The sequence below is a fragment of the Plecotus auritus genome (assembly GCF_963455305.1).
Source record: "Plecotus auritus genome assembly, chromosome: 10".
Taxonomy (NCBI): Eukaryota; Metazoa; Chordata; class Mammalia; order Chiroptera; family Vespertilionidae; genus Plecotus; species Plecotus auritus.
The window spans coordinates 48,151,001-48,168,798 of NC_137785.1; the positions used below are offsets into that span (position 1 = coordinate 48,151,001).

At 50.7% G+C, this 17,798-nt stretch overlaps 1 protein-coding gene across 13 annotated transcripts in view; it reads left to right on the forward strand.

Annotated features, from left to right (window-relative positions):
• Positions 1-837: 837 nt before the first annotated feature.
• The window catches only part of TPPP3 (tubulin polymerization promoting protein family member 3), a gene marked incomplete at its 5' end in the record, with an annotated part of 28,711 nt that continues 11,750 nt past the window's right edge, over positions 838-17,798 (forward strand). For 5 of the 13 annotated variants that reach the window (XR_013959234.1, XM_080645302.1, XM_080645307.1 and 2 more), the window contains 2 exons: positions 11,199-11,471; positions 15,818-15,993. Coding sequence is in view for 12 of the 13 variants with exons in the window: in XM_080645302.1 (XP_080501428.1) it covers positions 11,199-11,471; positions 15,818-15,993 (449 nt within the window). Of the gene's footprint in view, positions 1,190-6,203; positions 6,287-9,881; positions 9,929-11,198; positions 11,472-15,817; positions 15,994-17,798 lie in introns of those variants that run through there. The other 8 variants (XM_080645310.1, XM_080645308.1, XM_080645313.1 and 5 more) reach the window with 6 other exon arrangements.

The following is a 17,798-nucleotide window of genomic DNA, read 5'->3' on the forward strand; positions in this document are numbered from 1 at the left end:
AAAAAAGAAAGAAAGCCCGAGTTCATGGGTGAGTCCATTCTGAGTATCCCCAAGGAAAAGGGGAGAGCTTTCAGGGAAACCAGATCCACAGGGAGGTTCTCGGGCGGAGAAAGAGAAGAGCCTGCAGGCCCTGGAACAGAGGGTGCAGGTGCCTGTCCTGTGTCAGCCCCAGGGAAGCAGAGCCTAAACCTCAAAGTCCTTGTGGATAGGACAGTGCCTATGGCGTCAGTGCTAGAGGAGACTCAGGACCACAGGATGCTTTTCAGACTGTTGCTGTAGGAGATCCTGGTCCATGGAATAACCTGGGTAAGAGGAGCTCAGTGGAGACCAAGATTAAATTTCCCACCAGGCTGGAAGATGAGGGCTCCCAGAAGGATTTATGCTTGATTTACAGGAAATAAAGAAGATACTTTGCACAACATATTTTAAGCTCTTATATTTCACACTTTATATTATGGAGCACCTGCATATTTATTTGTCTAGCTCTGTCTTCCCCTTAGCCTGTAATCTCCATGAAGAGCAGGGACCTCATGGGTGTTCCCCATCGTAGGTCCGGTGCCCTGCACATCCTCTCATTAAAATGTGCAGGAATCTCCCTAAGAACGGTGGTCTCCGGAGAAACTGGAAGGGGGCGCTTTTGAAACAAGTTAGGATTTCGAGAAGACAAGTTGAGGGTTGGGATGGTGGGGAACGAGTTTTCTAGGAGAAAGGCTGTGAAGAAATGGGGAATGGGCCGGCCGGGTCGCCTAGGGGTCCTCGACGAGCCACAGCCCCCCGGGTGCCGGCGCGAAGTGACGCAGCGCGGTTTGGCCGCTGCGGGGCGCCGTAGCCCGCGCCGTTGCCAGGGGAACGGGTCCAGCGCCGGACGAGGCCCAGCCCGTCTCGGCCTGGCCCGGCTGTACCTCGGCCTGGCCCGGCTGTACCTCGGCCTGGCCCGGCTGTACCTCGGCCTGGCCGGGCTGCATAGCCAGCCCGCTGGATCCCGAGCCCGAGCCCGAGCCCGAGGACTCGCCGGCCTAATCTCCGCCGCGCAGCCCGAGATGGGGCTCCGCTCGGGGGTGCGCCGCCGCCGGGTCCCAGAGGCCATCCCGACCGCGAGGGTCTGAAGCGCGGCCGCCCTGGGGAGGGTGGACGGCCGGGCGAGGGCTGAGCCGCTGAGTGACCTTGGCGGGGCCGCCAAGACGCGCAGGTGAGGAGCTACCGCCGCGGTTCTCACCTCGAAGCCTGGCCTCAGCCACCGGGTCGCGGCTGCCGCCCTGCAGCCGGGTTCTGCGCTCGCCTCGGCCTGGAACCCCGCGGCCTTGGTTCCAGGGACGCGTCAGAGCGCGGGGCTGCCTTCCAGTTTGTATTTACCAGGTTCACAGATCTGCATTGAGAGCCTACTGTGTGCCAGGGCCCTCCCCCCCCCCCCCCCCCCCCCGAGGGCTCCTAACAGCCAATCTCCACGGGGTGTTCCGGGGAGGGGGCGGGGGACGGAAGTGGTTTCAGGTGGGGATGAGCGCTCTGGAGGTGAACTGCAGGGAGGCGGCCAGGCAGGGTCCGCAGTCGAAGGAGACTCTGAAACTAAGACCTGGAGGTTGAAAAGGAGCCAGCGTTGTGAACAGGGGAGGGGTGTTTTTGGAAGAGGGAAAAGCACATGCAAAGGCCTGGAGTCGGCCAAGTACAATGAAGGAACAGAGAGGGTGAGAGGGAACCTTGAGAAAAGTGGTGGGAGTTTCAACTTTATTCTAGCAGGAGGAGGAAACCATTGCAGAGTTTTTGACGTAGTTTCAAGTTTTGAAAAGCTCGCCTCACTCTGGTTGCTGTGGGCAGTGTGGTGGTGACAGGGTACACCAGGAAGTCCGTTGAGGGTTATCCTAGTCACGTGGTCGGCAAACTGCGGCTCGCGAGCCACATGCGGCTCTTTGGCCCCTTGAGTGTGGCTCTTCCACAAAATACCACGGCCTGGGCGAGTCTATTTTGAAGAAGTGGCGTTAGAAGAAGTTTAAGTTTAAAAAATTTGGCTCTCAAAAGAAATTTCAATCGTTGTACTGTTGATATTTGGCTCTGTTGACTAATGAGTTTGCCGACCACTGTCCTAGTCCTTCCAGTTTAACCGTGCCTCCCAGATGCACTGAGCCTCTCAGTGCCCTCACCTGGGAACCCGGGATGTTGTTCTGCATGTTGTTTCTAAGGGAGAAAGGGAGGGGTCAGCTACCTCGGAGGCCAGTGAAGCACTTAAAGCAGCACCTGGCACAGAAGAAGTGCCCTCTAAATGCTAGTGGTGGTTATTCTCATTAAAACACTGTAGGGGATCGATGATGGAGGCTTGGATTAGGGCAATGGCAGCAGCGATGATAAGTGGCTTAACTTCCCTTATTGAAGGAGAGCTGGGTTTAGAAGTGGGTGAAGGGTGGTCCCTGCTGTTGTGGAACTGGTGGTTCACTGTGGGAGACGGGTTTATAAACATAATCTTCATGAGATGGAATAAAAGCAACATTGGTGCTTAATTAGCCAGTTTTTTTTTTTTTTCTTACTTTGTTCTGTCACAACTTTGTTCTTAATGACCGTTTCTTGGTGGGTGTTCCTGGAGGCTTACTCCTACAATCATGTGAAATGATTTCCTGGTTAAAATCAACAGCCCTTGCCTCTGCTCATTGGCCTCATTTCTGCTTCATGTTACTACTCCCTCCTCCTTGTCCCATTTCCTTGGCTGAACTTGAATCCCAGTTTGCAGCGGTTGCTTCGGGAGGAGAATGACACAAAATGTTTGCAGACCACATCTACTCAGGAATGGCCGAGGTCAAGCTTTTCTTGCCATCGCATCAGACCTCCGCGTGTTGTTTATGCGAGGAGCCCAGCCTCATCAGACCAGTGACTGAGAGGTCTATGGGAACGGCCTGAAGTTCCAGTTTATTTTCTGGGAATTGTGATGTGATGTGCATCTCTTAGTCAAACTGTAGCCACTTTCCAGGATTTTAAGGCCAGAGACTTCTTGGTGTCTGTGGGGAATTTTAATAAACAAAGAACTTGCTCCTAAAAGTTCTTTTTAAAGACTTTTTACACTGTAATACAGTGTGCACCATGTCCTCCTTTAAGTGGTCAAATTGGGCATCTGTTAAATCTTGTTGAAAACTATTTTAAAAGCAGATCCTGGGAGGGGGGGGGAGTGTACAGATAACTTATTTATAAATATCCATAGAAAATCACTCGCACGGCAACCATGAATCCTCTAGTCAAAATAAAAGATGACTGGGAGTAAAACATTTCTGTGGTGTGTTCCTTCGCTTTGGGTTCAGGAGTCATGAGGAGCTGAGCTGCCCTCGGCCAAGGACGGGAACAAGGTCCTGCCCAGCAACTCCTCTGTTCCACTGTCTGGTTGCCTGATTCTGGCTTGGACAAGACCCCAACAGCTCGTAGGGAGCTCTGTGGCTCTTCCTCACAGCTCTGCAGCTGAGCAAGTCAGAACTGCTCTTGAGACTGAGAAAGCACTGAACTAAGACGGAGCACTCTTGTTGCACTGTTGGCAGGCCGGAGTTCCTTATTTGTCTGGCATGGTACAGGGCTCTGGATCACGTGAGCACATTTGGTCCACATGCCAGCCTAGTGGGGCCAGAAGGGCAAGAGGTGACACTGCTCAATTATTTATTATTTAACAGGTGTTTTTTTTTCCAAAAGCAGTATATGCACACAGTAAAAACAAACAAAAACAAAAACACAATTCCTACAGTACCAAGAAATACACAGTAAAAGCAAATCTCTGTCTCACTCCAGCCACTAGATCCCCTCCCCAAAGGCTGCCCCTGTGTTTGCTTTCTTGTATTTCCTTCCTGGGACAACCTATCCATATGGGAACACAGATGTCTGTCCACCTGCCTTGGTTTTTGCTCACATGGTGGCACTCTCTACAGCCATCACACATCTTGCTTTTCCATTTACCTGTCATTTCCTCCATCCTTGTTTTTGACATTGAATAGCATTCCATTGTGTGAATGTGCCATAGTTTGTTCATATTGCTTTTATCCTTTATTATTACAAACAAGACTGTGTGTATCTTTGTGTACTTCGTGAATATATATATATAGGATAAGTACCTAGAAATGGAATGTGGGCCTAAGGGTATATCTGTTCTAAAGCTTGGCAGCAAATGCTACTCTACCAACTCAGGGAAGTAGTGAAAATGTGGAGACAAAGAAGCAGATCACAAATGAAAGAAATGGAGGAAACCAAGATGGCAGCATAGGTAAACTCCTAAACTGCTGCCTCGCACAACAATATCAAAACTACAACTAAAAGACAAAACGGACACTATCCAGAACCACAGAAAAGCTGGCTGAGTGGAAATTCTACAACTAGAAGAAAAGAGGAAAACACATTGAGACTCAGAGGAGCTGCAAAAGGCTGATGTACAGAGGCTCACACGCGGAGAGGACGGGCGGCTGTGTGCACGGGCGGCTGAGTGCACGGCTGGCTTTCTAAAGCGGGAGGGAGAAGGAAACTCCCGACTGCACTGAACTCCAGTCCCGGGCGAGACGCTAGGAAACCAGACTCATTTGGGGGGAATCTGGACTGTCAGGAAAAAGAAAGCACACTGAGACTCGAGAGCTGCGGAAGGCAGAGGTCTGGAGGCACGCAGAGAGGACTGACTGCTGAATGCACGGGAGGCTGAGTGCACGGCTGGCTTTCTAAAGCAGGAGGGAGACAGAAGCTCCCGAGTGCATTGAACTCCAGTTCCAGGCAAGTTTCTGGGAACCCCGACTCATTTGGGGAGAAACTAGACTGTCTGGCAGCGGGCAAAACTCGAGGGCGGCTTTCTCTCAAAGGTGCTTGCAGTGATTACTGAGGGACACTGAGACCCAGGGCCCTCATAGGGCAGGGCTGACGGGAAACCAAGACTGTTTGCTCCGCCCTGAAACTCCGCCCCATCCAAGCTGAGCACAGAGGCTTTTGCAATTTTGCAAGTCTTGTCTCATAAGAGTGTCTCCAGCACAGAAGTGTTCCCAGCGTAAACACAGCTGATCCTCACAGCCAATTGGCCTGGAGGTCAATTCCTCCCAGTGATACCAACAACAATCAAGACTTAACTACAACAAGGTTGAGCACACAGTCCACAAAGGGGTGCACCAAGAGTGTCCACCTCAGGTAACTGGGGAGGCTGAGCCACTGTGCCCTAGAGGACACCTACCACACAAAGCTCTACCAACTCAGGGAAGTAGTGAAAATGTGGAGACAAAGAAGCAGATCACAAATGAAAGAAATGGAGGAAAACAAACGACTGGATATAGAGTTCAAAACCACGGTTATAAGGTTTTTCAAGAATTTCCTAGAAAAGGCTGATAAATTTAACAAGACCCTTGAGGATATGAAAAAGAATCAACTAGAAATTAAACATACACTGACTGAAATAAAAAATATTATACAGAGACCTAACAGCAGACTAGAGGACCGCAAGAATCAAGTCAAAGAGTTGAAATACAAAGAAGCAAAAAACACTCAGCCGGAAAAGCAAAAAGAAAAAAGAATCCAAAAATTTGAAGATAGTGTAAGGAGCCTCTGGGACAACCTCAAGCGTACCAACATCCAAATTATGGGGATGCCAGAAGAGAGAGAGCAAGATACTGAAAACCTATTTGAAGAAATAATGACCGAAAACTTCCCCCACCTGGTGAAAGAAATAGACTTACAAGTCCAGGAAGCGCACAGAACCCCAAACAAAAGAAATCCAAAGAAGACCACACCAAGACACATCATAATTAAAATGCCAAGAGCAAAAGACAAAGAGAGAATATTAAAAACAGCAAGACAAAAGCAGTTAATTACCTACAAGGGAGCACCCATACAACAAACTATGCAGGCCAGAGGGGAGTGGCAAGAAATATTCAAAGTGATGAATAGCAAGAACCTACAACCAAGATTACTCTACCCAGCAAAGCTATCATTCAGAATTGAAGGGCAGATAAAGAGCTTCACAGATAAGAAAAAGCTAAAGGAGTTCATCACCACCAAACCAGTATTATATGAAATGCTGAAAGGTATTCTTTTTTTTTTTTTTTTAAGTTATATTTTATTGATATTTTTACAGAGAGGAAGGGAGAGGGATAGAGAGTTAGAAACATCGATGAGAGAGAAACATCGATCAGCTGTCTCCTGCACACCCCCTACTGGGGATGTGCCCGCAACCCAGGTACGTGCCCTTGACCGGAATCAAACCTGGGACCTTTCAGTCCGCAGGCTGACGCTCTACCCACTGAGCCAAACCGGTTTCGGCTGAAAGGTATTCTTTAAGAAGAGGAAGAAGAAGAAAAAGGTAAGATAAAAATTATGAACAACTAATACATGTCTCTCAACAAGTGAATCTAAAAATCAAGTGAATTAAAAATCTGATGAACAGAATAAACTGGTGAATATAAGAGAATCAGAAGCATAGAAAGGGAGTGGACTGACAATTCTTGGGGGGGGAAAAGGGTGTGGGAGGTGCGGGAAGAGACTGGATAAAAAGTGTACACCTATAGATGAGGACAGTGAGGGGGAGGTAAGGGCAGAGGGTGGGGTGGGAATTGGGTGGAGGGGAGCTATGGGGGGAAAAAAGAGGAACACCTGTAATAATCTGAACAATAAAGATTTATTTAAAAAAAAAAGAACTTGAAATGTTAAGATTTCCTCATTTAAATAAATTGAGGTAGCCTAACCCAGTGGTCTGCAAACTCATTAGTCAACAGAGCCAAATATCAACAGTACAACAATTGGAATTTCTTTTGAGAGCCAAATTTTTTAAACTTAAACTTCTTCTAACGCCACTTCTTCAAAATAGACTCGCCCAGGCCGTGGTATTTTGTGGAAGAGCCACACTCAATGGGCCAAAGAGCCGCATGTGGCTCGCCAGCCGCAGTTTGCCGACCATGGGCCTAACCTTATTTGGAAAATGCTATTTTAGGCTAAAAAGTAGATAAATGTTAACAGGAACAGATTATATTGTCATCCTGGCAATGGGCTTCACCTTGTTGGAACAAGGAAAGGGCCTGCACAGCCCCTCTAGTCCCCTAGAAGCCAGGTAGGTCCTTAGCTTACCAAGGTGGCAGCTGCCTTTGGCTCTGACACTCCATGGGGCCTCTTCCCTCTGTCTCTGCCAGCTTGACTCTGTGGTTTGTTCTGTGGCAACAGAAGATACATGAAGGATCTTTTGTCAAGGCCTACATATCTCAGCCCACCAAAGATGCATCTGGGAGCATTCGGTGGGCAGGGGAAGCTTGTGGGCCAGACCTCCACCTCTTGACCATCTCCTCCCAAAGTACAGAGCAGCTGAGCTGCTGTGGTGTCACTGTCCCTCTTCCCCCCAACCCTTTCCCTTCTTGATCATGCTCTCTTCCCCACTATGACGTGAAAGCTTTACAAAGCCCCTATCACCTTCTTGTCACTCCCCTGCTTTGAACTTCCTGTGACTTCCTGTGGCTCTTTCAACAGTGCCCAAGCTTTCTCTCTTCACCTCCTATGATCTAACCCTGCAGCTCCCATGACTCATCTATCTCTCCCCTGCCTGCCCCACCCTGCCCCCACCTATCCACCCTGTGTTCTGTCACACTGAATGGGTGGCCTTTGCAAAGCTGCAAACATACCCATTTACCCACTGCTCTGATGTCTGTCTGGGTCTTTGTGGGCCCCCCGAAAGCAAGCCCCTGAGGGCAGTTGCCTGGTCTCATTTGTGTTACATCCTCAGTGCACATAGGGGGCTGGGCCCCAATAAGCACAGACTGGGCCAAGGTGTGAGTGCACAAGCTGGCCACGTTGTCCAGGAGCAGAGCCATGGATCTTTCAATCTGGTCTCCTAGAGCAGTGCTGAGAGGGGAGGGACGGCCAGTGAAGTCCCCGGGCCTGGTCCCATCAATGCTTGAGGCCTATATTGGATTCTCTCTGACCTCCCAGTCTTTTTTAAACCGAGGATATGTTTGTTTGTTTGTTTGTTTGTTTTAGAGAGGGCGGAAGGGAGAGAGAGAAAGAAAGAGAAACATCAATGTGAGAGAGAAACATTGATTGGTTGCCTCCCATACACACCCTGACCGGGGATGAACCTGTAATCTAGATATGTGCCCTGACCAGGAATTGAACCTGTAACCTTTTGGTATATGGGATGACGCTCCAACAAACTGAGCCACACAGGTCAAGGCCCTCCCAACCTTTTTAATCAAAATCTTTTGGGCCAAAAGAATTTGTGGTCAACTCTGCAAGGGAAAATACCATCAGTTAAGAGCTTATGCCTTGGGCCAACTGGCATGTCTTCTGACAAGCTCAGGTATCTACTCTAGAATGCTGCCACTGCTGCAAGGGACATCAACCTCATAGCACTGTCCCCTCATGCATGGTACCATCAGTGGTACCTCTCTGGGTGAAGAGTACCTGGTTTGGAGTCAGAGCCACCCAAAGGCTGTTTGTATAGGCTTCTGGCCCTAGATGGTGACTCCACCCCCCTCAGGTATCTGGGCTGCACCGGGGCTAGGGGTGCCTGCAGCCACTGCTAGCCCACTGCGGGCAGTGGGGCATGTCAGCAATGTGCCTCTGCTGCTTTCTTTAGAAAGGCCCTCAAGGTGTAGGGCTGTAAAGATGTGATAAGGCAGCCTGGCTGCTGTGGCTCAGAGGTTGAACGTCAGCCCAGGAACCAAGAGGTCACGTTTTGATTCCCCGTCAGGGCATATGCTCCGTTTGCAGGCTCTGTCCCCAGTGGGTGCGTGCAGGTGGCAGCCAATCAATGATGTTTCTCTCATATCTCATCGATGTTTCTATCTCTCTCTCCCTCTCCCTCTCTCTCTAATTGGGATCCCTAAGTCCTGGCTTTCCATTTGCCTCATCACATCATATATAATATATATATATATATGATGTGATGAGGCAAATGGAAAGCCAGGACTTAGGGATCCCAATTCATGGGTTCCCTTCAAAGTCATTGCCCTGATGATGATGTCACTGGAGAAGCGATCTGCAAGCCACAGGGATTTGCCCCCTACCCTGAGCAGAACCACCCAGCTAAACTGTATTCACAGGGCTTGACATGGTGACCATTGACTGTTTCCAAAAATCAAGGACAAAGATTTGCTACCTCTGGGGACATCCAAAATAAAGTGATGTCACTTCTGATGGAAGGTGAGGTTACAATGGCGATCCAGTGGCCCAGCTCTTATGACATTGTGTTCCTTGGGACCATTGACATAAGAAAGCAACGTCAGCCAACCCCATCACTTTGGACATAAACCTCCTAGAATATCAGCTGTAGTAGCCTCAGTCTGGAAAGATGAAGATAACCTACCCAGAGGGCTATTTTAAGGGTAATTATGGTGCCTATAATTTAGGGAGCACTCATATGTCAGTTTTACCTACAGTGTCACTGATCTATACACAGCCCTAAGTAGGCAACCCTAACCCGTTTTCAGATGAAGGAACTCAGGCCAATCAGCTAGTAAGTGCAGAGCCAGGACTTGAACCTAGATCTGTTTCCTCCAAAGCTGGAACTCTTTTTTTTACCTTTTGCTGCTTCTTATTGAAGACAAAGGACTCCATTTGAGTCCCTGGAAGAAAACTAGGGTCACATCATTTAGCTTTGAGATGAGGCTACTCAGAGTTGTCTTCAGATATGCCAGGCTTAGCTTCCAGGAGGCTCTGAGCCTTGGGCGGGATGAAGGGCAGAGTGACTAAGTGCAAATGTTCAGCGGTCAGGGTAATAGCGAGTGGGCAGGGGCAGCTGGGGCGGGGCAGGTGAGGGTGCGGGCAGGTATGGGTGCGCTGTGCCTGTGCAAAACGGGAGTTGTGGGTGCCTGGTGGCTGTACAGATTGAAGGCAGGGCAGAGTGGGACAGATGGCTTTGGGTGGACCAGTTTCCACACCATTTACCATGCCCACATTTCCTTTTATTTCAGATGTTCTCAAGTCAGCAAACATTTACTGAGTACTTTCTATGTACAAGGTATGCTCTGGGTACTGGGAGAGGGAATGTGGGGAACAGAGGTGAATGAGTCACGCACATTTACTGTCCTTGGGGGAAGTTGGGGTAACGGGCAAATGGATACGGGGAGGGTGGCAGAGTATTCCAAGTGGCAGCGACTTGCCCAGTAAAGACTGAGCATGAGCTCCCTGACTTGGGGTACCCCTGGCTGAGGAGATGCTGTCAGTGGGCTCTAAAGGTCAAGGAACATTTTGTTGGGCTGAGAAGTGAGGAAGGTCCACGGGCATGGACTCCTGAAAGTGCAGCTGCCAGGGTTTGTCCCCCAACTCCCTGCCTTCCCACCAAGAGTTCCAAGTTGGCCTGTCTCCCCAAGTCTGGTGCTGCCTGCCCAGACTCTGTTTCCACCTCTGGTCCAGAAGAAGCTAGGGTGAGGCTGTTCCTTCTGTAATGACAGGCCCACCCGGGTTTGTCTGCCAGGCTGGTAACTTTGGCCCCTAGGGCAGGTCTTGGGCCTAAGGATGGCAGGATAGGGGAGTGCTGCCATCTGGTGGCAGGCTCTGGTTGAGCCCTCATCTTCCCTGAACCTGCTCAGGTCAGCCCACTTGTCTGTTCTCAGTGCACCAAGGCCCAGATTTTATTTAGAGAAACATTGTCTTTTACTCTGCTGGAGGGAACAAGGAGGAATCCTCCCTTCTCTCGTGGGCTGGCTCCTCCCCAGCCAAGAAACTTTAGGCAGCCCTTCTGAGGCACAGGGGAGAATGTTCAAGGCCCTCCCCCAATCCTAAAGGGAGTACATGCTTGCCTAGGACCAGAGACTAGATCCCCCTTCCACACAGCTCCGCTCCTGTTTCCCTTAGCAAACGGTAAGGGGCCCCTCTCTGATACTTGCATTTGGGCCACAGGACAGAGGTGACTAATCGTAACAGAATCAGCATGTGTTCTCATCGGTCTGGCCCCAGCCAGATATTGCTCCCAGATGAGAACATGTCTTATTGGGTTTAACACTGATGGCTGTGGAGACAGAACACTTTGAGTAACAGGCAGCCACACTGTGTCCTGAATAAACCCTGGGCCCTCCTACCTTGTACTGGCCAAGGCTGGGGCCAAAGCTGGCTCTGGGGCTTTGAGACCAGCACTCCACACCACCCTCCCCCACTGACTTCATCATGCTAGGGCGCCGGTTGCCCTGCAGAGTAGCTGGGAGGTGGCTTTGTGCCCCAGCCTGCTTCCCCGCTGCTGAAAGCTGGCTGCATGCGTGGGTTCTGGGTCCAGCCTGGACCTCATCAGGCTAATGCTCTCTCTACTCTTTCTCCCTCTGGAGATGAACATCTGCAACAAGCCCTCCAACAAGACAGCGCCTGAGAAGAGTGTGTGGACAGCACCCGCACAGGCCAGCGGACCCTCCCCGGAGCTGCAGGGCCAGCGGTCCCGCCGGAATGGGTGGAGCTGGCCCCCTCACCCGCTCCAGATTGTGGCCTGGCTGCTGTACCTCTTCTTCGCTGTGATCGGCTTTGGGGTCCTTGTTCCCCTCCTGCCTCACCACTGGGTGCCTGCTGGCTATGCTGTATCCTTGGGGAAATGTGGGGCTGATTCATGGAATTGTAGGGGCAGTAGATGGAGGACATGGCAGAGGCCTGAAGCTGGGTTCCAAAGTCTCAGAGAGCACAGGTAGACCCATCTCTTCCCTGGGAGAAACCAGCTGCCTGCCTGCCTGCCTGACCTCCAACCTCCCTCTGCCCTCTCTGCCTGATGTGGTGAGCTGACAGACCTAAAGTACCTTGGAGCATATAAAGGCCCACACAGAGGGAGCCTCGTCAACCAGGGTACCGCTTGAAAGCTCTCTTTAAGCTAATTTATCCCAGAGCTCAACAAGGGATAAACGAGAGAGTAATTATTCCATTTATGAAAGAATTTTTTACTTTTCAAGAAGAGTCATGGTAGAATTCTTTTACATAGTAAGGTTTTGGTACATTTAAAATGTGGTTTTATTTTGGACAGATTATTATGCTATCCCAGGACTGTTTAGGAGCTCACTGATTTTGTAAATCATGCCCTTTTAGGATGAGGTTGAATTGACAAGAGGAGGGCTCAAAGATGCCCTGGAGGCTCATGAGAGCAATGACAAACACAAACTTGCATGGGCCTAGTGGTGTGACTGCAGCAGCTCTGGCACAACCCCAGGAGCAGAGGACATGGCTGCAAGGCTGAGATTGGAGTGCAGCAGCGGCTGTGTGCTCCTGTCCAGAGGGGGCCCTGCGAGTGTGCCTGGTGTGTGTGCTTCATGGAGATGATTCCTTGGGCCTTTCAGGGAGGAGGGCTAGGGTGAGCTGCAGGAGGTTATCAGGGATGAACTCTATGCCTCCTTGGACATAGAGTCAGCAGCGGAGCTTGGTCCCAGCTCAGCCCTTTTAAGGACTACACAAGGGCTTCTGCCAGCTCCAGGTCTCAGCCTCCTCCTCTGCCTGCTTCCCAGGGTGGGGACAAGGAGCACGCAAGGATGTGTGTCTGAGCACCAGAATGCATGAGCCATAAGGGGGAGCATGCTCTCTTGGGAAATCACAGAGCCCTGGGCTGGTGAGTGACAATGGCAAATGTGTGGAGAAGGACTTGAGAGAAGGTTGCCATCCCCGGACACCACCAGTGTCATTGGGGGGCTTCCTGGTTCACTAGGCCCCCGGGCATAGTCATAAGCTCTGTAAGTGGGAAACTGGACTTTTCCAGAAGTGACCAACAGGCCTTAGGGCTGTTAACTAGAAGGCTTCATGGAATAGTCCTCTCCTGATCTGGAATGGGCACACCCCTCACTCAGGTTTGTGGGCAAAAACGTTTGCCCACAATAATTTCCTGGCTATTCAAGGCTCTGCCATGGGGTCTGGAGTGAGTGCAGTCAGAACACTAACAGTAAACAAGAGTAACTATCACTTATTGAGCACTTATATGTGCCAGGCCTTGTGCCAATCCCTGTACGGAGATTATCTTATTTGATCCTCATAATAATTTGAAGGTATTCCTCCCACTTTACTAAGAAATTGGGGCTCAGTGAGATTAAGTGACTTCCTGAGGTCACATAGCTGGTACCTAGTGAGGCCAACAGAGCTGCTCAGGGCACTCCAACTCTGAGTGACTGGGATGGTTTGAGGGTTTGTCCTCTCCACATTAATTGCTTTGGGCAATGTGGAGGCTCACAGAGCCACCAGATCTGGATTGTTCTTCCTTCCTTCAAAGCCACCTCCCTTCTGCAGGCTTCCTCAGGACCCTGGGGAATGAGGGAGGGAAATAATGTGTACCAGGTACCCACCTGGCATCTGGATCTAGCCTGGGACCTAGGGTTGCAAAGATTAGCAAGACAGGGCCCCAGCCCTGGGAGCTCAGCCTCCAGCTGGAGGGAAGCCTTGCAGACTGGAGATTATCCCATGACAAGTATGGGGTAGGGGCTCTCCAGCATACTGTGGATGTGGGAGATAGGCCATCTAGACCAACATCGCCACAGGCCCTGACGCCCCCCTGCTGCTCACAGCTCCCCTCTTCACAGCACCTAACCAACCTGTCCATTTGCTCTTGACCCCACCCCTTCATCACCTGTATCCAGTCAGTCATCAAGTTCTGTTGATTTTACCTCCTAAATAGCCATCGAATCACCCTCTTTCCCCCTACTGCCATCTGCCTCTCTTAACTAGAGGACCATTTTGCGGCCAAACCAGTCTCCCCACCCACACTCTCACTCGGACCAGTCCATGTATGTAGCTGCAGCCACAGTGCCCTTTCCAAAAACAAACACGATAAAGTTGTTCCCCAGCTAAATACCCTCTAATGGCTTCTCCCCACCTTAAGGAATGAGGTTCTGGCTACTCAAGGCTCTCTGTGTTCTAGCCTCTGCCCGTCTCCCAGCCTCCTCTTACATTATTTGCTCTGTTCTCTGTTGTGACACTGGTCTCTGCCTGGAAGCCCCTTGCTCCTCTCTCCACCCCAATACCCAGCTAAGTCGGAAGTCAAGAACTGACAGCCCATGAACCAGTTTGGCCTATAGACTTTTTCTTTTTTTTTAATTGAGGGATAATTAGCACACAAAATGGACAGACCTTTGGCAGGTGGGTTTTAAAAAATAATTTCCTTGTCAACATTTAAAACATGAGAGACCTCACCTAAAAACGTCCAGATTTCTGGTTCCTTTTGAAAAGCCAGAATTTGGTGACAAGGGCCCTCATTCTCGCATGGCAGCCATGAGTTGAGCTGGAACCACCCCTCTGGTTGGGGCTCTGCTTGCTCCCAGGAACCAGCCAGGCTCCCTTTCCTCCTTACATCACCTGCCAGTCTCTGTTATCCATTCCTCTTCCAGTCTCAGCTGAGGGGGTCCCTTCTCAGGGGAGCTTTCTGGATCCCTTCAGGCTAGTTGAGGTCACACAAATTCACATTGTCCCATGAACTTTCTTCATTGCAGTCAACCCCTTATGTGATTAACATTTCTGTTTCCTACCAGACTCTAGTCTCCTTGGAGCTAGGGGACCATGTCTGTCTCGCTCCTGCCATATTCCTCAGTGCCTAAAAGACCTCAGTAAACAGTTGAATGAATGAATCAGGGTGTGGGGGTGGGAGAAGTGTTGGAGCAGGCAGGAAACTAAACGTTTGCCCACATTCAGTGTGTCTAAAGAGAGCCTGGAAAGCTGAGGAGTAGTGGTTGGTAATACCAGAGAGGTTTGAGAGGAGCCAGATCATAAGGGCCCCAGCGCTGAGCTGAAGAATAAACTCTAGTTTGAGGGTTCCTGAAAGCCAGTGGAGGAGTTTAAGCAAGAAGGATTTAGGTTTAAGCTCTTCAAAGCTACTTTAAGACCAAGTGAAGGACAGAGTCAAGAGGACCCAGAGAGGAGGAGCAGAGTCGTGAGACTATGGAGTAACCCAGGCAAGTGCAAAGTCCTGACCCACAGCCAGGGCTGCGGAGGGTTTTCATTGGTCACAGGATTGTCTTTCAGTGAAGGCACAGCACAGTAGGGTGGAGCCTGGCTCATGCAGACACTTAGGGAAATTTGGCCGCTGGAAGGAGGAGGAGGAAGGGAGAAAAGGAAGTTGGACAGCTGATGGGTGGAAGCTGAATGATGGAGGGATGATGTCTGCCTGGCTAGCAAGAGTATGGATGAATGGAGGGTAGATGGCTGCCTGTGTGGAATCTATTAGGGAATTTTTACACATTTAGATTTTGCAGCAAGTTGTCAGCCTACTTATCTCTAGCATTTGGTACAATCTCTGAGCAGATACATCCTGGAAGAGCTGTGTTTCAGCTCAGGAATTAGATATGCAGTCTCTGGTCAGGCCCTGAATGCATCAGAATATCCTAGATCCTCAGCCCCAGGGTTTCAAATACCTGAACTCAGGTCCAGGAGGTGGTGGGGATGGGCCCCATCTGCAAGTGATTCTCTGTCTGGCCCGGCTACTGAGAGAGCATCGCTTTTTCCCCCTCAGAGAAGACTTCCTATGAAAGCAAGACAAACAAGCTTAGAACTTATATTTTAGGTGCCTTGGCCTAAAGAGGATGGTCTCATTCAGTCTCACTTCACCATTTATTTTAGAATCTGAAACCAGATCAGAATTGGAGGTCAGACCAGCCAGGGCCTGCTCCAGGCTTGGAACAGTGAGGCCGCAGCCCTGTGTTTGCATGGCCTTGTGTTCAGGCCCATGGGCAGCAGTAGGCAGTGCTGACTTGTGTTCCCAGGTGACTGCTCCCCTCTTTCATCCAGGCCTGGGTACACTGGAGAGGTCTGACAAGGAAGTTCTAGGGACCTGGAGGTAGGGCGTGGCACAGGCTGAGTCTCTGGGAGGGAGCTATATGGAGGTGGGGACTAGTTCTCTGGCCACAGGAAGCAGGGGTGAGGTCTCAGCTGGCAGAGTGTGGAGTGAGCCTTTAACCTGTTGGGCCAGTGCATGGGCGCCATCTTTGCTGGCCACCTCGTGGTGCACCTGACTGCTGTCTCCATCGATCCAGCAGATGCCAACGTGAGGGACAAGAGCTATGCAGGGCCCTTGCCCATCTTCAACCGCAGCCAACACGCACATGTCATTGAAGACCTGCATTGCAATCTCTGCGACGTAGATGTGTGAGTACGTGTGGACGGAGAGTGTGTGTGGGTGATGAGTGTGCCTCGTGGGAGCTCAAGGTAGAGAGGGGCATGCCCAGGGCTTTATAGTCATCCTGATAACACACGTGTTTTTGCAGTCAAGAATCTTGATGGAGTGACAGAGAATTGGGTAAAAGAGAAGGTGAGGAAAAGGTAATTGGAAACGGAAGATGAGGAATAGCATTTCCAACAGTAAATGTAGGAAACATTTGGCACAACCACAAACCCACAACATTTCTTTTTTTTTTTTAAGTTTTTTTTTTAATTTTTAATATATTTTATTGATTTTTTACAGAGAAGAAGGGAGAGGGATAGAGAGTTAGAAACATCGATGAGAGAGAAACATCGATCAGCTGCCTCCTGCACACCTCCCACTGGCGATGTGCCCGCAAACAAGGCACATGCCCTTGACCGGAATCGAACCTGGGACCTTTCAGTCTGCAGGCTGACACTCTATCCACTGAGCCAAACTGGTTTCAGCACCCACAACATTTCTAATGACTAACTCTACCAGCCACCTCCCACCCCAATCTCACAAGCATTCCCAGATAGAGACAGGGAGGGGAGTTAACACTCAAGACTTACTGTTGCCAAGTGCTTGGAACAACCACCCTGCAGGGTAGGCAGCATCTTCCTCCATGGGGGGAGGAGCCCAAAGCTCGGAGAGGCTAAGAGGCTTGCCTGAGGTTATGTGGCTGCTGGGCAGCAGAGCCACATTCACCACCAATTGGCCTCGTCCCCAAGCGGATACTGTTATCCTTGTTTGCCCATGAGGACTCTGAGGCCCAGAGAGGCCAAGTGACTTACTCCAGGTCACACTGCTAGCGGGGAGATGAGTCAGAATGTGTGGAGTCCATGCCTTGGCTGGTCCAGACAGCCTCCTTAGATCCCTGCCCAGCCTTCTAGAGCTTCCAGCCTCAGGTGGAGGATTAGGCATGGGGGTGTGGTCCAAGACCAGCTCTACACTTCCAACCTGAAGACTCAGGCAGCCTGTTGAAAGGGGGTCCATCCACAGGGCCAAGAGAGTCCATGGTGTTAAGGTGCTGAGGACTTGGGCATCAGACCATCCTTTCCTTCACTTGGCACCAGTCAGTGTGTTGTTCCTCAGTGGGTGCCCTGGCAGTTGCTGCCCATTCCGGGGCTCTGTCCAGTTTGGGGGAGTGCTCCCCACTCTTCTGCACTCCTTTGGGCTTCCCCAGTCCCTCCCTGGGGGTGGGAGACTCACATTCCTAAGTGGCCTCACCTCATCTGTGGTGAACTGCCCCGAGTTCATCCAGATGTCATCTTGTTCCTCTTCTTTTGGTTCCTTTTGGATGAGCCCAGACAAGCTGATGTTTTCTGGAAGAATGCCAGTATAATTCCCATAGATTGGCACAGAAACACGCACTCAAAAAAAATGGAGCTGTTGGGAAGAGCAGGGTAGGCCCTGGGCCTGACAGCCTTGCCCTGTTTTGCTTCCTGGCCCTTCACCTGCTTTGTCTCCTGGTTCCATGCAGGAGTCCTTGCTTGGAATGGAAGCCCCATTTCTGTTTCACACCACCGTCACGCGGTGGCCACTCCCTGAGTGGAGCAAAGTAATATCGCCCTACCCTTCCTTCCTCCTGCCTTGGGTCCCCAGATCTTCAGAAACGCTGCCTCTTCTGGGTGCCCGCCCCGCAGTGCCGCCAGAGGGCGCGCACTCTCCCCGGCGCTGAGCTCCTTGGTCCAGCGGAGGCGCTGGGTCTTTAACCCGCTCCAAGCCAAGCGCTCTGGCCCCTTGCGGACTCCCGTCGCTCCAGCCAGGA